The sequence below is a fragment of the Phyllobates terribilis genome, unplaced genomic scaffold (assembly GCF_046119375.1).
Source record: "Phyllobates terribilis strain yellow unplaced genomic scaffold, ASM4611937v1 Scaffold_5__5_contigs__length_657084704, whole genome shotgun sequence".
Lineage (NCBI taxonomy): Eukaryota > Metazoa > Chordata > Amphibia > Anura > Dendrobatidae > Phyllobates > Phyllobates terribilis.
Window position 1 is genome coordinate 229,847,573 of NW_027362765.1, and position 24,730 is coordinate 229,872,302.

Here is a 24,730-nt window from a genome sequence, read left to right on the forward strand (position 1 = left end):
TTATAATCTTCTTTAGATATGCCTCCCTCTTTCCATTTAATAAACATTTCTTTCTTTCTTTTTAGCATGTGTTTAAAATGAGCAGGGGAAGGCCCAGTGCGGGCACTGACAGGCGGAGTGCGAGTGCTGACACTGTACCGGTTTCAGCGCCCACACTCTGCCCGTCAGTGCTCGCACCAGGCCCCCCCTCCAGCCGTCAGCGCAAGCACTGATGATGGAGGATGGAGTGTCAGCAGAAGCTTCCACCCCCATCATTCTGCCTTTGGCATCGTATGTGTCAGAGCAACAGGCGCGATGTATTGAGATGTGTGGCGCTTCACACCACACGCGTAGGAGACCGGAGCATCGGGTGGAACAAGGAGAGTGAGTATTGCATTTATTTTTATTTTTAAAATCGGTGACTGGTGGCCATAATGGAGTATGGACCATGGGGAGTATATTATATTTTGTGGAGGACCATGGGGGTGCATTATATTGTGTGGAGGACCATGGGGGTGCATTATATTGTATGGAAAACCATGGGGAGTGCATTATATTGTATGGAGGACCATGGAGAGTGCATTATATTGTATGCAGGACCATGGGGGTGCATTATATTTTATGGAGGACCCATGGGGAGTGCATTGTATTGTATGGAGGACCATGGGGGTGCATTATATTCTATGAAGGACCATGGGGGTGCATTATATTGTATGGGGCACCATGGTGGGTGCATTATATTGTATGGAGGACCATGAGGAGTGCATTATACTGTGTGGAGGATCATGGGGAGTTCATTATATTGTATGGAGGACCATGAGGAGTGCATTATACTGTGTGGAGGATCATGGGGAGTGCATTATATTGTATGGAGGACCATGGAGAGTTCATTATATTCTATGGAGGACCATGGGGAGTGCAGTATACTATATGAAGTATTATGGTGGGTGCATTGTACTATATGGGGCCCATTATAGTAGACGAAAGGCTATGTGGGGCCATTATATTTGAAGGTTTATGTGAGGGGCCATTTTACAGTATGCAAGCAATTATACAGTGTGAAGGTTTGTGTGGGGTCCATCATACTGTGTTGAGGGCTGTGTGGGGGCCATTATACTGTTTGGAGGGCTAGTAAGGGCCGTTATACAGTGTGGAGAGGTGTGGGCCATTATACTGTATGTGGGCCTATTATACAGCATGGAGGGCTGTGTGGAGGTCACAGTTGGGGGATCATACTGTGTTGGGCCACAATACTTTGCCTTGTGAGTTGAGGTGGGGTACAGTAGGGTCATTATATTGTGCATGTGGAGGCTAATGTGGAGGAATTCACCATGGGGGTATCATACTGTATTTGGGGGGCACTTTTGTTGGCTTCATACTTTATGGGGGCAATGAAAGAGGAATCTAGGACTTCAGCAGGAGGAAAATTACTATGTAAAGGCTTGAAAGTTGTGAGATCTGCTCTTCTATGACCCCAACAATTATTTAACTTTCTTTGGAAGGGGGGACCCCCAATTATACCTTCTGCTATGGAGCCCCATGATTCCTATGTACGTCCCTGTCCACAATAGAAAAGAAAAATATTTAAAACATATTAAAATATCTTGGACATGTACAGTAGCTCTTCACACAATACCATACATGATTGTAAGCCACTCTATAGAGATAGGCTCAATGGAAGCATCTTCAACATATCCTGTAACTCTCTAGTCATTTTCTTACATTGTAAGAGAAATCATTACTCATAGCCACCCACACTGACTCAAGGGCATCCATACTATCTTTTCAGAACTTTTAAAGGGAACCTGTCACTGGATTCATGCTACCCGAACTACAGGCAACATGAATCGGGACCACTGAATAACACAGTGGGAAAGCACCCTAACTTAACCTACCTTGCACCCTGTTCAGCAATTTTACTCACTAGTATATTAACATTGTATTCTGTGATCCGTTTCCAAACATAAATCACATATTTGGTAATTCCCAATACACTTAACCCATTCCTGCTGCCCTATTGCTGTATACCTCTTACCATTTATGTTAAACACAGCAGGGCAACCAAGCTGGTGCTGACCAGCAAGTCATATTTAACTGAATGGGGCACTAACATTTTTGAAAACTTTTTTTTTTTTACAATCTTGAAAGCTTTTATTTGAACGGCTGTAAATTAGAATACTAAAAAGAAAAAAAAATAGACAAGTGATATCACATTGTACATCACCAGGACTAATAGGCTGAAATGACTAAACGTGTTTATTATGCTGCTGCTTGCGTTGTGTGTTATGTTGCTGGCACAAGTTTATGTAACCTTCTGCTTATTTTGCTTGCTCATAACTGGATTATCTGATTAGATTTAACACCCAATAGTGTATAGATCACCCGAATATTTATTTACATTGCAAATGTCGAAACGGTCACATGACACATGCCAAAAACTTCAAAGGGAGGGAATTGAAACCTCAGCACGATCAAGATGTTCTTGATTTGATCTCGTCATGTACTAGAGATTCAAGTTAAACTGGGTGTGTTTTTCTCCACAAAAGATGCTGGGCACTGACTAACATGTATTATTAATTTGTTGCTGATTGAGATGAAGACAGCAGCGAAGACAGAGATCTGATTCAACTTTAGTTTCACGTTTTTATCTGTCACCATTGCCAAAAAGACAACAGCGACAGTGTTATGCTGGAAAGCTGAGGTTTTTCATCTGAAGCCAGTGAAAGCCTAAAGGTAATGAAACATATTCTAAAATTTATATTATGTCTGATCATTGAAATGTAACTCTAATGAAGACCTAAAAATTCTGGAAGTACCTCCAATATACCGGCAATGGCTTCAACAGGTGATGACTGGTCAGTTTTACCTCTGAAAAATTAGTGGTAGGTTATATTCTAATATTTTTAATCTTACATGCTCTTTATTTTTAAGTTTTCAGTGTAGTTGAATGGTTAATCTCGTGTTTTTTAATGAGTAAAATTGCAAAGTGTTTGTAAAAATAACCAACTTTGCAATTTACTTATTATTAAAAATCTTCTCTGCTCTCAGGATTGGAGGGATTTTTAATTCTATCATTTACTGATTGTTGCCTAGGTTACCGACCACTGCTGCAGTTTAGCAGCAATGACAAATCACACTCAGTGTGTGCAAGCTTTTTCCAATCGAGCTTGTAAGCACTGCTCTAAAACTGGCCAGGGATGCAGGGGCACCCTGTTAGCTCCAAATCCCAGTTGCCTTTAGTACAACTGAGCTTCTCCAATGTTGCACCGGCAAAATTGCCTCTTTTTGCAACATCTTAGAGCAAAGTTCAGGCAAGCAGCACAACAATGGTGCTGGTCCGGATTATAGAGCACACAACCCTCCAGCATGCAAGATGGGGAGATGGGGCTTTGTGCACTCCTATAGAAGTAGGTGAGACAGTCCCCTTAAAAGTAGATGTTATACCAAATTTGTTGGACTGTTATTGTACCCTAATCCAGATATATCATAAAGCTACCACAATTCTATTTTATTAGAATGTTTGATCCAAGATTAATTTCACTTTGGTTAACCTACCAAACCTTGATCATGAGGCGATATAGGCTCAAAAGGGTTGTCGTATAAGAAAGAGACATATGAGGCATCAGCCATGGTTCCAAGCCTTAGGAATTCTAGCTGGTGATCCACATTGTAGGATTTAAGATAATGACCACAACAAGATTTCAAGACCGTTTCTGCAATGAAGGTATTGTCTCTTAAAGCTTAACAATTTTCAGTTTTTAGTTACATAATTTTATGGGTTGAAAAAAGACACAGATCTATAACCCTCAATGCCATTTGTTGTGAAAAAAAGCATCTAGCTCTTTTAGAAAGTCTGTTATAGTGTCTGCCATTACTACATCTTGCCTTAAGGCATTCCACAATCTGCTTTAACTCTAAAGAACCCTTTCCTATTTAGATGCCAGAATCGCCTTTTCTCCAAACTTAATGAATGTTCCCTGGTCCAATGTAAGATCTTTAAAAGGAATAAATCATGAACCTGTCCTTTGTATTGACCACACATGTATTCATAGACAGAAATGAGGATAACTCTGAGGTATCTTTTTTCTGGGCTAAACAAGCCCAACTTTTCCAAGTGGCCATCAGACAATATAGGGATAAGCTGAGAAAAGAGCTGCAAAAGCCAATGAGGGATCCTACTAAAGATAAGAGGCTGGATGTCCAGTATTGTGACCTGCATTGAGGGATATGAGAAATATGTAAAATTATACTTAGAAATTGGAACACAGAGATCGACGGGGAAAGATAATGAATACTCAGGGCAATTAGAAGATTGATTGTCCATTCAACAGATATCATGTTAAATTTCAGGGAGTGAGGGTGGGAGACACATTCTGAATCTTCTAACTTGTGCAACAATAAATCTTGGCCCTTTCCTTTAATGTCGCTAATTTAAAGGGGTTGCATCATCTTCTTTCGGGCAGTAAACTATCAAATTAAAAATCCATCCATTCTTGTGAGTTTTTACAAGTACTTTGCAATTTTACACTTTTAAGAAGTTGAGACATGCCATTTAACAGGATCAGTGGAATTAGGGGGCTTTACATGAATTAGTAAGTTAATATTATTATCAAAATGATGCTTTTAGAACTTGAGGTAGGGCCTTTTCAGTTAAAGGATGTAATCAAGCTATTGCAGCTAAATAACCAGGACGCAGCTTAGAAGAACAGAAGCCATTTGCCGTGGAATCATTGAGCAGGAGGGATGAATTTAACTTGTACATGTGAAGCTCTTTATCTGATCATCAAAGTGAAGGCTATGCAGTGAAAACATCCCGATGTCTAAAAGATATCTGATAGATTCTGTGATCAGATTAAGGAATCCTAAATCCAAAGCAAAATGATTTGTTAAACCTACCGGAACCCATCTGATTCCAGTGGAGGCCACTCCATTGTCTGCACTTACAGAGCAAGTGGAAATGTCACCGTTCCACCAGCAGTCATACCGCTGCAGTCAATCACAGGTTGCAGAGGTCTGACTACTGGTGGAAGAGAGTCTCCTCTTCCTATGTAAGCGCAGTCCATGGAGTGGCCTGAACTAGATCCAGGTGGGTATCCTAGTAGGTGTGTATCTCTTAGGTTGTAATATTTTCCAGCTCCAGTCCACTGGTGAACTTTTCATTTTACCCAGATAACCCCTTTAAACTGTTAGTTTTAATAATGTAAGCTTTTGTATGATCATTTCAACACCACTGAAAGCTTTCGTAACGGTCTCTACCAACAGTAATATTGTTTGGCCAAGACTCAAGAGGATCACCTCTTTCAAATTCAAAAAAGGTTTGAAAAATATGAAAATAGGGTTTGCTTTTAATTGAATGGGAATGAGCTGCAATAAAACAACAAGAGTAGGCTGTTTTACCATTTTGTGTATGCTTCAGAGCTATGTGTTTCCTTGATTACAAACTAAAAACAAACGCTATGTAGTCATACTTCTTTCCATCTGCCCATTCTCCACTCTCTGTAAATTAGCAGGCTCAACTCCTGCGCCCGTTCCATACAACTTGCAAGTGACCCATGATGAAAATCTATGTCACAGGTCATTAAGGGGTCAAATCATGCCTGCAACCACCACTAGAGGAGGTTTAGGAACTTCTAGCACACTGTTTAGACATTCACTTTAAAGAGAATCTATCAGCAGACTTTTGCTATATAATTGGAGAGTAGCATGATGTAGGGGCTGAAAGCCTTATTCTAGTGATGTGCCACTTACTAGGCTGTTTGTTGCTGTTTCAATAAAATCAGTGTTTTATCAGTAGGAGAGTATCACTAAAGGACTAGGTGTTTCATGCCTCCTGGTCAACTTGTTCTGCGTAACCCCACCCCCACCACTTATTAGCAGCTTTATGTCAATATACAGTGCACACAGAAAGTTGCCAATCAGTTATGTGGGTGGGGTTATACAGCACTCAGTATTCTGAGCACTGCTAGATCTGCAGCAGAGAAAACAGTGATTGTATCAAAATGACAGCATGCAGACCAGTAAGTGACACATAACAGGAATTGAGGTAGCAGCATCATCCTGCTCTCAGATTACTTAGCAAAAACCTGGTGACAGATTTCCTTTAAGTAAACCACAGTATGCATTAAGCTCCCTCTAGTGGTGGCTGCAAGCAACCAGAATGTATTATTTCAAATGTGTATCTATAAAGGGGATGTGGAGCATGTAGAAGGGCTCTTAAAAATGGGTTGTCTAAAGCAAACAACATTTACATACAAGTTTTTATGTGGATTTTTTCCCACTTGTGAATTTGCCTCTGGGAAAACATTTTATAGCTTGTTCATGTAAAGAAGTGGTTACTGCGGTGAATAGTAATCTTAGTAATTGTTGTAATTACCCATACTTATATGGAAGATTACATGACAGCATACACTGACCAGCCAAACTATTTACAAAGATGTCAAATAAGGTGTATTATTATGAAAGTGCTTATAATCTCATTTTTACACAAGGCTTTACTTACTCTGTACAAACCTGTGTATAACACGGGTACTTTAGATGCAGTGACACAGAAACACAGAGCAGCCTATACGGGGTTAATAAACAGGGGAGGTTTATGATAACACGGTCAACCTCCACGCAGGGAGTAACAGGGGAAAATATGGGGGAAAAACAAGGGAAGTAGCAGGAAAAAGTCTATTACTGACAGATCACAGTTTAACTAGATGTAGCAGAGTCGAACCGGTTGTAATCAACAGTTTTTTCACTTAGCTGACTCTTGCTCCTCACAAGGCAGTTGCCAGCTGATGCCGGTGTTGATTTCTTCAGGCGTCCCCACCCCAACAATGCTCCGTCTTCTGGCGGCAGCGGGCGGTCTCCGGTTTTACCCGCTGAGCCCCTAGTCCATAACATGGCACCTCACGTGCTCGGCTCCCCGGACCCTGCGTCTCTTCTCCCTCTAGTCGGCTTGACTCCTCCGGTCCACTGCACTCGGATCTTGCTCCAATCACTGTAGCCAGGAGCCTGGACCCTCTCACACTGCTCTGCTGAGCAGGATCCAGCTCCGCTTTTCCGCGCAAATGTCCTCGTCTCTTCCTCTCTCTAGCCACGCCACCAGTTCCCCGGTCACCTAACCTCCCAGTCCTCACTCTGGACACGCCCACAGCTTCCCAGTCCCCTGACTCCTGTGCTCGCAGTCTGTCTTCCGCCTGCAACCAGAGGCACGGCCCCGGCAGTTCCGGATCCCTTGCTCTGAAAGTACTTACACCCCGGTCTTCTGCAAGCTGCCTAATAATTCTGCCCACTTCGATAAAGGGTGGTGATATCCTAAGACCGCATTACAAATACACATAACCTCTTCTGCTTCATCCAATACGCATTCAAGTTTATTCAGCTTGGAGTTGGAAAATCAGCATAAAAATGATAATATGGTCAAAATAATCACTTACCTAATAACTGTGCACATAGTGTATAGAACAGACCTTCAAGAAGGTGAAAATTAAAAGAGTAAAGTACAAATTCAAAACAGACAAAAAACTCCAAAAACTAATAAAAAAGAGGCATAAATGCAATAATGAATTAGGCCCAAAATGTTTTCATTTAGATTATGGCATTGGTGTGATGGTATCATATCAAAACTGAATTAAAGGGTGTAACTGCATATTCTAAGCTGCCTTTATCACGGTGAGGAGGGGGTAGCCTCGTTCATTTAACAAGGGAAAAATTCTGCTTGTTAGGACTCGCTCACATGAGCGTATAGCTCTTAGAAGTGCTATCCAATGTTTTATCGGATAGCACTCGGACCAATGTTATACTATGGGGAGGTGCTGATCCGCATTTTGTTCTACAGACCAAATCGATCTGTGGAAAAAATCACAGCATGCTGCAAGTGGCTCCCCATTATCGGATCACGCGCACCCATACAAGTGTGTGAATGCTTGTAAAACATCTGGTGACATCCGATTTATGCGGACACAGATGGAGAAGATGGAGAAATTAAGTTCTCCGTCTTCTCCACTCCTGTGATAAGATTCTCTCATCTGAGAGAATCGGATCACAGTAAACTGACACTCATGTCAAACTCAGATCAGAGTTTAAGCCGAGTGTCATTACCATAATCGATCTGATTCTCTCGGAAGAGAAAATCCTCGCTTATGTGACCGTAGCTTTAGGATAGAGTTTTGAAGGAACTGGAACTAGAAGTGTTTTGTAGAAATCCAGCAGAGAACAAAGGGGTTAATCTCCTGCTAGTCAGTTCCATCATTTGTGGCTGGGTGAAGCCTTGCCCCGTTAGCTAAGTTGATAGGGCTTAGCATTATTTTGTCCTATTGTATACATATTTGCATTACAGCCCGAAACAAAGATATGTGCGGGATCAACTGATAGCCTAATGTGTACAGGGGCCTCCCGACTCTTTCCTGAGAGATGATGTCAGAAGAGAGAAAAATCTGTTTGTTCCATCCCCTCCTCTGTGTCTGGGTGTATATTCCTCTTCTCTATTTAAAATTTTGCGCTGGCGCCATCCAAGCCACAGGCGGCACTTGCGCAGATTGAGCACTTGGAAGTCTTCAGGAAAATGGCGCCGCAATGGAGCGAAATTTTAAATAAAGAATAATATACACCCAGACACAACGGAGGGAATGGAACAAAACTAAAGACCGTAGGGACAGTCCTGCCCACAGGCCAGCCCCAATGCACGAATATATGAATACAAGGAAACTTTTCACAAGGATAAAAGAAAATCAACAAAACAGGTTGCTTCACCAGAGGTATAATTGTAATTAGTATGAACGTGCTGATGTGGCCATGTCTGTACTTTACTTAGTACAATGCTTCTGACAGGTTCCCTTTAAACTAAAGCTTCATATTTTCATCCAGAATAAAGGTTAGACTATAGCACTACAGCTGTTGTGAAGGTACAACTCCCAACATGTCAGCTGGCTGACTGGGCATGACTTAGGTTCAGATTTTTATTAGAAAGTTTTCATTTCCAAGAAGAGAACTTCTGATAACAAGTTATTAGGGAGTGACTGGAGCTTCATTCTGAATTAAGGTAACGGGTGAGCTGTGGGTCAGCCAATACCTGATTATGTCACCATATTGACCGCTTTATGTTAGGATTTCTATAAATTATAATTGCACTATGCTAGTGTAGCACCCTGAGGATTCGGCTGCTACAGGGGTATTGCACCTCAATCCAGAGGTGTGATATTCCACTCCCGGGTAAGGATGGAGTGTGGATCTGAGCTCGGTAGGCTGCATGCACTACACACATCCCATTTCCGGGGAACAGGCCGACGGTACTCCCACTTAGAAATGTGCAGGTACGACCGAGTCTGTTCCTGGCTGGAGTGGGAGGGGGGTGGTACATCCCATGTAGTGTAGGGGCAGATAGGGGGAGCAGCCTGGGTAAAGATAGGAGCTCATTGGGTGCTGGTCACCTGAGCTCACACATAGAGGGTGTATATAAGGTGGGCACCAACTAAGAACAGGGTCAGTCTGCTGTAGAGGAGGAGTGAGTCAGCCTTTTGCAAAGAGTCTGTTGGAGAGCAGAAGAGCAGAGCAGAGAAGCCTGAGCCAGAGTGAGAGAGGAGAAGAAAGAGAGACCCAGAGGGGGAAGCAGAAGAGAGGACTCTAAGACCCCAAATCCAATCCACGGGTGAAGAGTCGGCATCAGGGTACCGGAACCCAAGCTGGTGGGGGGCAAAAACACACCCCAGCCAGAGACCGGAGGCCGTGGGCAGCGTCTGCCACGGCCACCCACCATATCCACCACGAAGGCATACCACGTGGAGGGTCAGGGAACCCAAGGCCAGGGGTCTCCCAACAGAAGGCCCGAGGGAGCTGGACCTGGGTGGATCAATAGTGGGGACGGCCAGAGAAAGGACAGAAGGAGAGCTCAGGGTCACGCTCCGGACTCGCTTGGGGGTTGGCTGGATCCAGGACCTGGTGGATGCAGCACGGCTCGGGAGGTCACTTGAAGCTGGAGTGACCGGAACATCAGCAGTGAGTAAATACCCTTAACTGCACAACCCGACTCTGTCTTCCTTTAACACCTATGCTGCACCACCACAACCCCCATCCTCTGCACCTGACCCCCTGAGGCTATACCCCACCCATTGGGGGTTATACCATCACCAGCTGCACCTACACCATCAGCCTCAGCGGACCCTGCTGCAGCGGCGGCCATAGTGACCGCAATACAACGGGTGGCGTAGTCGACAATAAAGAACTTAATAACATCTGTAGGACTGCCACATACAACTGAGTTTGACACCCTGGGCACGGACCGGGTCACAGCCACTCGGAAGACTACAACCCCCATCTGATCCGGCTCCGGATATTCCCCATAAAGAATATGGCCCAGGGGGCGCTTCAACTTTGGCGTAGTCGGCAGGATAACGTGCCCGCAACACCCGGGTACTGCGTGCCTGAAGAAAAGAACGAGTTTACCTCAAAAAGAAGTCTCCTGCCGGTTCCGGAGGGTCCCCGCCATCGGACCCCATCACCAGTCGATTCCAGCCGGTTGTCCGCCATTAACAGCGTTTTCCCGCCATCTGCAGAGTTTCCCGCCACTGGGAAGCGATTCCCGCCATTTCCAAAGGTTTCCCGCCTTGTCAGAGCGGACGCCATTATGGGCGTGCCAGAGGATGGCAAGAGGCCGCCTCCCATCGTGGGCCAGGACCGAAAATGGCGCCAAAAGTGGAAACCGCCCCCACCAACAGAGACTGTGATGCTAGAGGTGTCTGTCAGCGTGAAAGAACAGCCCCTGGAGCTGACAATCACCAAATGGCCTCGGGACCGCCCTCGAGGTGGGAGGAGACGAAAGGAGAGAACAAAGATGGGAGCCGCCTGGAGCAGTCTAGAGCGAGCGCACCCGGAGGCAAGAAGCCGGGAGAAGAATATCGGAGGAGCTTACCCGGAGATGGCGAGAAAGCAGAGCAGCACCGGCCCGTTGGCCAGGAGCCTGCTAGAAACAGAGGAGGGAGAGCAGAGCAGCACCGGCCCGCTGGCCAGGAGCCTGCTGGAGACAACTGTAGAAGAGCAGAGCAGCACCGACCCGTTGGTCAGGAGCCTGCTGGAAGCAACGACCCCACTAGGCCTAGTGGAGGTCCTAGCACAGCTCCCCCGAGACCGGGAGTGTGCGCAGACCGCTCTGGAGGGCCTCACAAGGAGGATGGCCCGGGTGCAGCGAGAGAAGTTGGCGGAGTGGAGCCGTGAGATGGCCCAGCAGACCGAGACCTGTCAGCGGAGCACGCCACCCGAGACGAGGAAACAGACCGCCTCTGAGGATGGCGCAGGAGGAATGAAGGCCGGAGACGGCGCCGAGAAGGGAGCCGAACGAGTGGAGGCAGGTAAAGGGGACGTCTATACCCCAAACCGGGAAACCGCGTACCTGCCCCAGCTCCCCGTCGCAGAGCCCGAAGTCTATCCTGCCGTGCCCGTCGCTGCAACGTCACCGCCGCAGACTAGGCCTCAAACGGGAGCCGCGACCCCTTTGACGTCACACGCCTCGACCCCGAGCGTGACCAAGCAGGAAGTACCACCAGCCTGGTCGCAAGGCCTAGTACCCCCGGGCGCCGCAATACCAACAGCGCCCCCTACCTCCGCAGAGCCCCCGGCCTGGTCGCAGGGCCAAGTAGCCCAGGGCGCCGCCGTCCTTACGGTGCCCTTCACCTTCCAGATACCCCAGGCCTGGCCGCAAGGCCCGGGCAACCCGGGCGCTAACACCACCGCGCCCATAAAACCTAAAGTGCCGCATCTGGGAGAAGATCTGTTTGCCCAGCATACGTGCCCGAACGGGTCTGAAACTAGAGCCAAAGGTAACAATAAAGAAAGAGCAGGAGGACGCCGTCGTTAAGTACAGCGAAGCAGGAGCTGTATATAGTTGCCCGTCGGGGCACCATAAACTGAAACTGAAACTGTTGCTGTTGCTAAAAATAGTCCCCGTTGGGACCAGCAAGTGTGAACTGTTACCCGTTTAACCCCTAAATCCCACTGACCGAGGACTGAGAGCGGTCATTCCTCCCCAATACCTGGCCGAGGACTGAGAGCAGCCATATCCCTGTAAATAGTTGCGCGTCCTAAAGCGCCCCCTACCGGTTTTATAGGGAAACCAGTTTTCCAGAGAGACTGTCGCACTTTACCCGGTCACACGTTGCACAGTGACCGGAGGAGGAGCCTGAGGCGACGAGAATGATTATATGAAAAGTTTTATATGATGTTTTATTATGTTTATGTTTATGAAAAAAAAAAAAATGTATGTGTGTGGATGTTATGTCTTACAGCCCGAGGGCGTGCTGTGATTTACCAGGGGGGAATGTAGCACCCTGAGGATTCGGCTGCTACAGGGGTATTGCACCTCAATCCAGAGGTGTGATATTCCACTCCCGGGTAAGGATGGAGTGTGGATCTGAGCTCGGTAGGCTGCATGCACTACACACATCCCATTTCCGGGGAACAGGCCGACGGTACTCCCACTTAGAAATGTGCAGGTACGACCGAGTCTGTTCCTGGCTGGAGTGGGAGGGGGGTGGTACATCCCATGTAGTGTAGGGGCAGATAGGGGGAGCAGCCTGGGTAAAGATAGGAGCTCATTGTGTGCTGGTCACCTGAGCTCACACATAGAGGGTGTATATAAGGTGGGCACCAACTAAGAACAGGGTCAGTCTGCTGTAGAGGAGGAGTGAGTCAGCCTTTTGCAAAGAGTCTGTTGGAGAGCAGAAGAGCAGAGCAGAGAAGCCTGAGCCAGAGTGAGAGAGGAGAAGAAAGAGAGACCCAGAGGGGGAAGCAGAAGAGAGGACTCTAAGACCCCAAATCCAATCCACGGGTGAAGAGTCGGCATCAGGGTACCGGAACCCAAGCTGGTGGGGGGCAAAAACACACCCCAGCCAGAGACCGGAGGCCGTGGGCAGCGTCTGCCACGGCCACCCACCATATCCACCACGAAGGCATACCACGTGGAGGGTCAGGGAACCCAAGGCCAGGGGTCTCCCAACAGAAGGCCCGAGGGAGCTGGACCTGGGTGGATCAATAGTGGGGACGGCCAGAGAAAGGACAGAAGGAGAGCTCAGGGTCACGCTCCGGACTCGCTTGGGGGTTGGCTGGATCCAGGACCTGGTGGATGCAGCACGGCTCGGGAGGTCACTTGAAGCTGGAGTGACCGGAACATCAGCAGTGAGTAAATACCCTTAACTGCACAACCCGACTCTGTCTTCCTTTAACACCTATGCTGCACCACCACAACCCCCATCCTCTGCACCTGACCCCCTGAGGCTATACCCCACCCGTTGGGGGTTATACCATCACCAGCTGCACCTACACCATCAGCCTCAGCGGACCCTGCTGCAGCGGCGGCCATAGTGACCGCAATACAACGGGTGGCGTAGTCGACAATAAAGAACTTAATAACATCTGTAGGACTGCCACATACAACTGAGTTTGACACCCTGGGCACGGACCGGGTCACAGCCACTCGGAAGACTACAACCCCCATCTGATCCGGCTCCGGATATTCCCCATAAAGAATATGGCCCAGGGGGCGCTTCACTAGCACATATGAAAAACAATGCAACAATGCCTGCTTCTGGCGGGGGGAGCAAAAGAGTATACAGGCATTACAACATGGAATCGCAAATAATTCTTTCTTTGAGGTAAAACATTGCTTTAAAACAAGCAGTGAAATGTTTTGCCTCACAGAAAGATTAATTTGCAATTCCATGCTATAATGGATGTATCCTCTGTTTTGCTTCCTAACCTGCCCAGGAGATGTGGTATGATCACACCATGTTCTGTACACGGTAAGACACAGCCATTACATAGGGGCACATTTACAAGATTATTTCAGCACAGGAACATTTTTGTTAAACACATCCAATTGTGGAACTTCTTATTATTCAAAGATCTATTAATTAAAATGTACTTTGTTCGTGGGAAAACCCCTTTAAAGTGTAACTGTCATTTCAATTTTTATTTCATAATCATAATTCAATAGTATACATCAAAATAGGCAATTTTGTATTATATTTTATCAGATGAATCTGAGATAAGAGAGGACAGTTGCTACTGATAGGATTCTATATAGACTGGTTGAGTTTGAGGAGCTTTGCCTCTAGATCTTCTCTCCCTTTTATCTATATCTTATCAGTAGCAACTGTCATCTCCTATCCTATCTATGAATTAAGAATTTTGAAAATGAAAATTCAGTCCAGAAGGAGAAAGAAGCCGATTTCTCAGATTAAAATATGTATATTTGTAATATATCTTATGTGTACTATTGATGTATTAAATAAAAATTAAAATGTCTCCATTGGGGCTTACGTTCAAACCCAACCCACACAGTCTATCACATCCGAGTGCCTGCCTCCAATAGCCGTACGTGCCCGAAAATGATGCACGCAAGAGCGCATGTTCGCTCTCTCAGCACCATTATAGTCTATGGCCCTGTCAGAGCATACACCCGAATCCCTTTTTTGGGGGGTTCTCACGTAAGCCCCAATGGAGCTACTGAACAGCTGTCTGAATGCAGTGTGACAGCACCCTTACTCTTTAAATGTATATGAGACAGACAGAAGATAATTTATCGCAGGAGTGAATGCTTTGTGATAGATTTGGCACATTCTTGTACAGATTAGATATTTCTGTTTTTTTCACAATCTCTTGGTTGACTTACTAATTATTGGGGTCAAAACAAAGGCATTTACAATTTACAAATCCGCTTAACCAACAATGTCTAGAAAGATGCAATTTCCCCCAAGATTCTACGTAATGCAATGTAATAAGAACCTCCTTACTTTTACTGGAGCCATTGGGTGATTCACCGAAAAAATTATTTTAGCCTCGTCTGTGGCTTGGATCAATGGTGATATGTATCAAAACTAGTGAATGCAAGAAATGTAGTTACCCAGAGTACCTAGTAAAATGTCAAAATGAAATATAATTGGATGCTATGATTGGTTTCTACTTGCTGCATTGGTATTTGTAAGAATGATAGAACTGAAAGTGCTAGCACCCTTGAAATTGTTCCAGAAAATGAAGTATTTCTCCCAGAATTTTTTTGCCATGTGTTGTTATAGACAAGTTTATTTCCTTTGTGTGTATTTGAACAACATAAAAAAAACTGAGAAAAAAGGCAAATAGGACAAAATGTCACACAAAGCCTCAAAAATGGGCCGGGCAAAATTGTTGGCACCTTTCCAAAAATGTGGGTAAACAAATTTGTTTCAAGCATTTGATGCTCGTTCCAACCCAATTGTGGCAAGTAACAGGTTTGGGCAATATGAAAATTACACCTGAAACCAGATATAAATGGGGAGAAGTGGACTCAGTCTTTGCATTGTGTGTCTGTGTGTGCCACACTAACCAGGAGAACAGAAAGAGGAGAAGAGAACGGTCTGAGGACTTGAGAACCAAAATTGTTGAAAAATATCAACAATCTCAAGGTTACAAGTCAATCTCCAGAGATTTTGATGTTTCTTTGTCCACGGTGCACTATATAATCAAGACGTTTACAAATCATGGCACTGTAGATAATGTCCCTGGATGTAGAAAAATTGAAGAAAGGTTGCAATGCAGGATAGTCTGCTTGATGAATAAGCAGCCCCAATAAAGTTCCAAAGAGATTCAAGGTGGCCTGCAAGTTCAGGGGGCATCAGTGTCAGCACAAACTATCCGTCGACATTTGAATGAAATGAAACGCTATGGCAGGAGACCCAGGAGGACCCCACTGCTGACACAGAGACATACACATACAGTTTGCCAAAATGTATGTGAGTAAGCCAAAGTGTCTTGTGGACAGATGAGACCAAGATAGAGCTTTTTGGTAAGGCATATCATTCTACTCTTTACCAAAAATGGTAAAAAAAAGTTTTGGGGTTGTTTTGCTGTCTCTGGCAATGCTACTCGCTTTGGGAGCAATCCGATGTATCACAGGAACCGTTTCTGTTTAAATTCCGGCTGGTTATTTCAGTCCTCATAAACCACATCACAGGAAAACTTAAATACAGCCTTTTTCCGGCACAAAGTAAAACATTATGTCCATCCAATTGTGCTGGTTAGCCCTCCTGGCTAAGAATCCAGCTTCATAGTCCTTTAACAAAGGCACTCAAACCACACACAGGGATGGAGATATGGTGAGCAGCCGTCTCTCCCCACTCTTCAGCTGCTTGCAATCAAACTGTCATGGCCGATTAACCCCTTTTAGTCCTATATGTATTAAAGCATTATTGCAAGGTTATCTCCCACCCACTAGGTGTCCTACAGTCAACTTACTATATATATTGTGACAAAGTCACTGGCAAAGTACTGGAGGTTGTATCACTGAGGTTGTTAGCTTCAGTGATATAAGCCTAGAAAAATGCTCCAGCACACTAAGTGCTGAGAGGGGTTAATCAGCCATGTTTAGGGCTAGGTTTCCTGAACAGCTTTAGACTGGGGGTGAGGCTGTTACCATATCTCCACCCCAGGGTGGAGTCCACAGGTTAAATACACAGCCTTCTGGCGGTCCCACACCGCTCACGTCACATTAACCCCCTCAATGCTGCGATCAAAGTCGATCACAGCATTGCGGGGGAAAGGGGAGGTGATCGCAATATTCACCTCCTCTCCCGGCCTACCAGCGCCGTCTGTCGCGGCTTCCCTGATGTTGCCATGACGACCCGATGTTGTCATGACAACATCCAGGTCACCAAACAGCAGGAAGATATTTTGGTCATGCACAGTGCATGACCAAAGTATCATCTGCATCTGCAGCGCTGACAGCCTGTATAGCACAGGGATGGTGCTCCATCCCTATGCTATACAGACGATCAGAATAAAAAAAGTGAAAGTCCCATAGTGGGACACAGAATAAAAGTCCAAAAAGTGAAAAAATAAAAAATAAAAATTGGGGGGGGGGGGGGGGATATAAAAAAAAAAAATAATAAATAATCCACCAAAAATAAAAATATAATGTACCCTTCAATAAATATTATTATGAACAAAACAAAACAGTAAATGTACGCATATTTAGTATCGCTGCATCTGGAATAACATGACCTATAAAACTGTGCCACTAGTTAACCCCTTTAGTGAACACGGTAAAAAAAATAACTAAAAATGCAAATAACAATGCTTTATCATCATACCGCCCAACAAAAAATGGAATAACACACGATCAAAAAGACGAATATAAATAAAAATGGTACCGCTAAAAACGTCATCTTGTCCCGCAAAAAAACAAGCCGCTATACTGCTCCATTAGCCAAAAAATAAAAAAGTTATAGCTCTCATTGAAATTGAAAAATTGTAAAAATTTTCACCAAATTTCCGTTTTTTTCACAAATAAACGCAAGTGATATCGAAGAAATTTTACCACAATCATGAAGTACAATATGTCGCGAAAAAACATTCTCAGAATCAGGGGGATCCATTGAAGCGTTACAGAGTAATTACCTCATGAAGTGACAGTGGTCAGAATTGTAAAAATTGGCCCGGTCATTAACGTGCAAACCACCCTCGGGGGTAAAGGGGTTAAAGAGGCAGCGTTCCCTTGTCTACCTCTATGTGCAGCCGAGTGAGCCAATCTACCACAATATATATATATACAGTGGGTATGGAAAGCATTCAGACCCCTTTAAATTTTTCACTCTTTGTTTCATTGCAGCCATTTGGTAAATTCTAAAAAGATCATTTTTTTCTCATTAAAGTACACTCTGCACCCCATCTTGACTGAAAAAAAACAGAAATGTAGACATTTTTGCAAATTTATTTAAAAAGAAAAACTGAAATATCACATGGTCATAAGTATTCAGACCCTTTGTTCAGACACTCATATTTAAGTCACATGCTGTCCATTTCCTTGTAATCCTCCTTGGGATGGTTCTACTCCTTCATTGAAGTCCAGCTGTGTTTAATTAAACTGATAGGACTTGATTTGGAAAGGCACACACCTGTCTATATAAGACCTCACAGCTCACAGTGCATGTCAGGCCAAATGAGAATCATGAGCTCAAAGCAACTGCCCAAGGAGCTCAGAGACAGAATTGTGGCAAGGCACAGATCTGGCCAAGGTTACAAAAGAATTTCTGCATTACTCAAGGTTCCTAAGGGCGCAATGGCCTCCATAATCCTTAAATTGAAGAAGTTTGGGACCACCAGAAGTCTTCCTAGACTTGGCCATCCAGCCAAACTAAGCAATCGTGGGAGAAGAGCCTTGGTGAGAGAGGTAAAGAAGAACCCCAAGATCACTGTGGCTGAGCCCCAGAGATGCAGTAGGGAGATGGGAGAAAGTTCCACAAAGTCAACTATCACTGCAGCCCTCCACCAGTCGGGCCTTTATGGCAGAGTGGCCCAACGGAAGCCTCTCCTCAGTGCAAGACATAGGAAAGCCCGCATAGAGTTTGCTCAAAAACACATGAAGGACTCCCAGACTATGAGAAATAAGATTCTCTGGTCTGATGAGACGAAGATATAACTTTTTGGTGATAATTCTAAGCAGTATGTGTGGAGAAAACCAGGCACTGCTCATCACCTGCCCAATACAATCCCAACAGTGAAACATGGTGGTGGTAGCATCACGCTATGGGGGTGTTTTTCAGCTGCAGAGACAGGACAACTGGTTGCAATTGAAGGAAACATTAATGCGGCCAAGTACAGAGATAACCTGGATGAAAACCTCTTCCAGAGAGCTCTGGACCTCAGGCTTGGCCGAAGGTTCACCTTCCAACAAGACAAGCACACAGCTAAAATAATAAAGGAGTGGCTTCAGAACAACTCTGTGACCATTCTTGACTGGCCCAGCCAGAGCCCTGACCTAAACCCAATTGAGCATCTCTGGAGAGATCTGAAAATGGCTGTCCACCAACGTTCACCATCCAACCTGACAGAACAGGAGAGGATCTGCAAGGAAGAATGGCAGAGGATCCCCAAATCCAGGTGTGAAATACTTGTTGCATCATTCCCAAGAAGACTCATGGCTGTACTAGCTCAAAAGGGTGATTCTACTCAATACTGAGCTAAGGGTCTGAATACTTATGACCATGTGATAATTCAGTTTTTCTTTTTTAATAAATTTGCAAAAATTTCTACATTTCTGTTTCTTTTCAGTCAAGATAGGGTGCGGAGTATACTTTAATAAAAAAATGAACTTTTTAGAATTTACCAAATGGCTGCAATGAAACAAAGACTGAAAAATTTAAAGGGGTCTGAATACTTTCCGTACCCACTGTAGATGGGACTACGTTCCCACAATGAGCTTTTGGTGAGTTTTTCATATTGCAGATATTCTGCACCATTTCTGCATTACGTTAATTAGGGTACTTGCTTTTTTCATTGAGTATTTTTAGTTCATTTTATTTGCGCTTTTGATGCTTCGATTTTTGTCTCTTTTTGGTGCGTCATGTTTTGAATAAAGCTGTTTTGTTTTTGATACTTCCTAATTATTGGCTTTGACAAAAATGTATTGATATGTTCATATGTTCATGTGCAGATTATATGCGCTTTAAATGCGTTTCCACAGTGGCAATGCATTAAAAACACATGTGTTTTTACCTGCTGAATTTTTGCATCTAATGCAGTTCTATGAGGAAATTCCGCACATAAAACTCAGAGTACCCGCAAGAAAAATTGACATGTTGCAGATTTCAAGCACGCACCGCAACTCAGTTTACACTGAGCAGAAAAAAAAGGCACAGTGGGCATGAGATTTCTATAAATCCCATCCACTTTGCTGCAACTGTGAGTCACTGCGTTTTTGCACAGTGAAAGTATACAGCATTAAAAACTTTAACCCCTTGAAGACTAGCCATTTTTCCTTTTTTTTTCGCATTCTTTTTTTTCCTCCATATTTTTTGCAGGATGATTTGCAATTTTGAAGGACAGCATATTTTTTTTTACAATGCATTGAAAAGTGATGAGAAAAATACAATTGGGGTGACATGGTAAAAAAAACCCACACAATTCCACCATTTTTTATTTATTTTTTTCACGGTGTTTGAATAGTAAAAATTACCTGAGAGCATGATTCTTCAGGTCAGTACATTAAAGGCAATACCAAACTTGTAAAAAGAAAAATTTTATTTTAGAGTATAGGCATAAAAAATCTGAGGTTTGTAAAATAAATATATATATTTGCATTGCCATTTTCTGAGACTAATAATTTTTTTAATTTTTCTATTGAGCTGTGAAAGGGCTTGGTACCATCCTTGTTCACATATGACAGTTTGATTGCTCTGTATTGCATCTTTAATGGAGATACATGGTTTATCCTGATGAAGAGGTTTGCAAACTTTGAAACACGTTGACGCAATAAACCGGAATTATACTACATCTCTGTCTATGATCGGATTTTGGATACTTGGCAGCGCGGATTAGGCACCAACCAACTTACCCTGACTCCTGCTACTCTTGCAAAGGATAAGAATCTAATCCCGTCCTTGGTATTAAATACATGGCTAATGATTCTAGCCATGATATAGACATTTACAAGGCTCTTGTAGAAATTAGGGTCCTGGGTAATAAACAAGGTAGGGTATTCTTTTTGCCATATTGAAAGCTTTGAAGCCTAGATGTACCCACCATACAGTGCCAAAACAATACTGCCATATTCAGCTCATACAACACCTCTATAAAGTACCCAACTAATATGCATGAATTTATAAGAACAGATGAGCAGTGCAGAAGAAATGACATGGATATTTTATCATACCAAATATACCCAACAACCATTTTTCCCTTGGGCGGAGACTGTCATTTATCAGATTATTATCAGACTAATTAGCCGTTCTACTTTCTTTTGTTTGATTCTAATCCAGTGATTTGCTTGCAGCAATGTATCAAATGTGTTGCGCTGAGTCATTCAGATATGAATAAATTATTTATCTTTATTCTTAATCTGTGTAAATTAAACTAGGTACATTTATGGTTAATGTGATAAGAGCATTTCATAGATTTTCCACCCATCCATTATGGAGGCTGGGCATGCTCTGCTGTGCTCATTGAAGGTGAAGGGGAATGTAGAGGAAAACCTTCGTACTCAATATTAATGGAATCAGTTTAAAATATTTTATTAGCTGAATAAAGCTTATTGATTATGCATTAAAAAAGACAGCATCTTTCTAATATACTTTGCTTAAATTCCTAAGAAGGAATCTGTCAGCAGGTTTTTGCTACCTCATCTGAGAGTAGCATAATGTAGGGGCAAAGAATCTGATTCCAGTGATGTGTCACTAACTGGGATGCTTGTTGTCATTTTGATAAAATTATTGTTTTATCACCTGTTGATCTACCAGTTCTCTGCATGCTGAGCTATGTGTAACCCCGCCCGCATGACTGATTGGCAGTTTTCTCCCTATACACAGACAGCTGCCAATCAGTGGTGGGGGCAGGGTTATACAGAGCTCATGAATATGGAGGACTACATGGCAGCAGGTTTACTAGTCCTCTAATGATAATCTCCTGTTGATAAAATAGTCATTTATTGAAACTACAACTGGCAGCCCAGTAAGTGACACATCGCTGGAATAAGGGTCTCTGCCCATACATTATGTTGTCTTCAGATTAGGTGACAAAAACTTAGTGACAGATTCGCTTTAAGATCTTAACTTGTTTTTGTGAAAAAAAACATGCATTGATTACATCCACAGCTAAAAAACTGTCCTGATCATATCTACATTTACACTGCATGATTAATAGGGAATGAGAATTTGGGTTAATAAAATATTCATTCTCGGCAGAACATTGTCCTGTGCTGCTGAGAACAATGACAGCCTGTGTGAGCAGAACAATATTTTACTGATTGTTCTGTGCACATCGTAAGCAAAGTTTGTTTGTGACAACCACCGATTGGCAAACTTGTAACCAATCGGCAGTCGTTTTCAGCCACAGATCATTTAATGTAAACTGGAAACTTAAGATTAAAGGGGTTGTTCAGTCTAAAATGACAAGTCTGCAGTCTCTCTATGTGACTGCAGACTTGCGAATTCTCTGAGCACACACATTCAACTAGATTGTTTCCGGCCTCGCACAATACACTTGTATAGAAAGTGATGGAAACAGTCTGGTCAGGTTCTGGCCTGGAGCATGCATATTGCATACTTCCAATCACGTGACCGCCATACCCGGCGCTGACAATGGAGAATCCTCACAGCATGCAGTGTGTGCACTGAGAGGATTCACAAGTCTGCAGTCACATAGAATGACTGCAGACTTGTCATTGTAGACTGGACAACTCTTGTAATGTGAATAGCCAAGCCATGGGCACGGATGTATTTTTATGTTAATTGCCTCCTTAAATAATATAGGTGTAATTTATTAAGACTGGCATTTAATACGCCGTGCTTAAAGAAATTTACTGGTTTCAGTTAACTATTGTCATATGGTGCAATATTCTGGAAAAAAAAAACAACCTTCCTTACTTACCCTCCCCGGGTCCAGAGCTGTGTGTCCCCCTCTGCCTCTGTTGTCTGCAGTGCTGACGTCACGACAGTAGCGCTGCAGTCAATCACTGAGTTCAGCGGCTCATGTTATCTACATCTGCTATGCTCAGCGATTGGCTGCAGTAGTAATCTAAGCCATTGACTACTATTTTGTTTTGTTATGAGTTCTATCGTTTAGGGACCATTATTATAAAAGTGGAAAATCGCTTTAATAAATAGCCTCATGGAGTAAAATGCACACCTTGAATGCATTTCTGACCATAAAATAAAATTACATCATGCCCATGTGAACTATAATTTACACCAATTTTTGACAAAAATTATTGTAAGTTTGACACTCTTAAGTCCCATCCACTTTTAAAGGAGAGACTTGAGCCATTAAAGATGAAAAAAGTTGCATAATATGGTGCAAATAAGACATAGTCCATCATTTGCGACTTTTTGATTGCATTAGAGGAATGATGATTACACCCCATACCTCCAAATGTATAGCCTACTTTGCTTATTTTCACGGTGAAAATCAATGCATATTAATCATTCATTCTCTCATTCTTTTTCTCCAGTGTAGGTGATGCTCTTCTTAAATTGTTGTCTTCTATTTTGAAGGTATTTTGGGACAGTCTAATCATGGCAGAATTGGTACCCCAGGAAAGTAAGTCTCCCTGCACCAATAATGAACTGGCAGGAGAGTTTAAGCTGGTCAGTGTCCAGAAACTTGGCAAAGATGTGGCTCTGAATCTGTCAATCACAAACCTGACAACTGACCCGAAGGTGGTTAATGTTGACATCAGAGCAGCTTCAGTCCTGTACACCAAGAAGGAAATGCACGAGCTACTCAAAGAACAGAAGACAATTAATATTGGAGGCTGTGGAGGTAATTACTGCAAAAACTTATAGTTAGAAAGAACTTACATGTTTCAACTATTAAAAAATAAAGGTAAAAATGAAACTAGATAGCAGTTTGTTTTTATGACATTCATGGTGGAGTAAAAATGTTCTGGCAACATGATTCTCCAATACGATGATGGTAATAGCAAACTTGTGTAGTTTTTTTCATATTTTAATGGTGAATAAAAGTTTTGAAATTCATCTAAAAAAAATTTCTGTGGTCATTTTCTGATGGTTTTTCCATCAATTGAGCCGTGTAAGGGCTTGCTTTTTGCATACTGAGATGATATTTTTATTAATGTGGAGAACCTGAAAAAGCAATGTCGCAATAGTGTCATATCCGGATGACTAGGATATTAGGGTACAGGGAATTGCTCACCTGGTCGAGTTGTGAAACCACAACATACAATCCACTTGATATGGCTGCTGCAGACCCGCACGGCTGTCCACGATACAATAAACCGCATTCCTTTATCCTTGATCCTGATTCTTTCTCTGGAATATCCACTGTTATTCGTGGCAGCACAGAAATTAAACCCTTTTTTGCTATTGTATCTCTGATATTTTTATTGACTCTTTTTGGGTTACAAAAAACAATACTGATTACTTTTATAGCATTTTGAGGGGAACAACAGTGACTGAAAACTGCAAGTTCAACATACGTTTTAAATAATTGTATATTATGATATTTTGTATTTCTTCATTTAAAAAATGGGAAAAGGGAGTGATTTAAACTTTTATATTTTTTCAATCTTTTTTTAAAACATTTTTTGTCCCCTAGTGGATTTAAACCTGCAAAAGTTTAATTCCTTGTATTATCTACTGGAATACCACCATATTGCAGAATATAGTGCAAATCGCTGTCTCCCAAAAAGCTCCAACTGGAGCTAAGCTTCAGAGGCGTACCAAGACGGTGGCATTGGGGGCTTTCATCAGGCCCCTGGCTGCCAAGCTGAATCATCGGCACCTCGTGATATCGTTGCAGTGGACCAATGGGAGCGAGTGAGGTCGTACACTGGCGATAGTGTTATTTTAATGCTGCTGTCAGTGATTGACAATGACATTTAAATTATAAAATAGCTCTGATTGTTGTTGTTACAGGCACATGTTGGCTGTGTTTTACAGCCAGCATCTGCCATTTATGGTACTCAGTTCCTGAGCTCGCTCCATACATGTGCAACTTGACTGTGAAGTGCAGTTACAAAGGAGATGGGCAAAGGGGTTAATGAACTACAAAAACGCACCCTGTCAACCGATTCAAAAAGTAATATGATGACATCACTGGAAATAAGAGCAGAAGAAAAACTGACAGTGATCAGACTACTTCTGAACAAATGTTTGAAGTCAGTGCAAGGATAAACACTAAAAGGTACCTGATTCAACCAAATCCAGAGACAGAGCCAAGACATTCAACAAGAGAAAACAAAGGTAAACCACCTGTACAGCTCTCATACAAAGTAAGCAGTGCCAGTGTA

At 43.2% G+C, this 24,730-nt stretch overlaps 1 protein-coding gene across 1 annotated transcript in view; it reads left to right on the forward strand.

Moving 5' to 3' along the window:
* The first annotated feature begins 2,434 nt into the window (after positions 1-2,434).
* The window catches only part of LOC141272801 (protein-glutamine gamma-glutamyltransferase E-like), a 47,218-nt gene continuing 24,922 nt past the window's right edge, over positions 2,435-24,730 (forward strand). The window contains exons 1-2 of the mRNA XM_073683870.1: positions 2,435-2,712; positions 22,974-23,241. Of these exons, the coding sequence (XP_073539971.1) occupies positions 22,995-23,241 (247 nt within the window). The 5' untranslated portion in view covers positions 2,435-2,712; positions 22,974-22,994. The remainder of the gene's footprint in view (positions 2,713-22,973; positions 23,242-24,730) is intronic.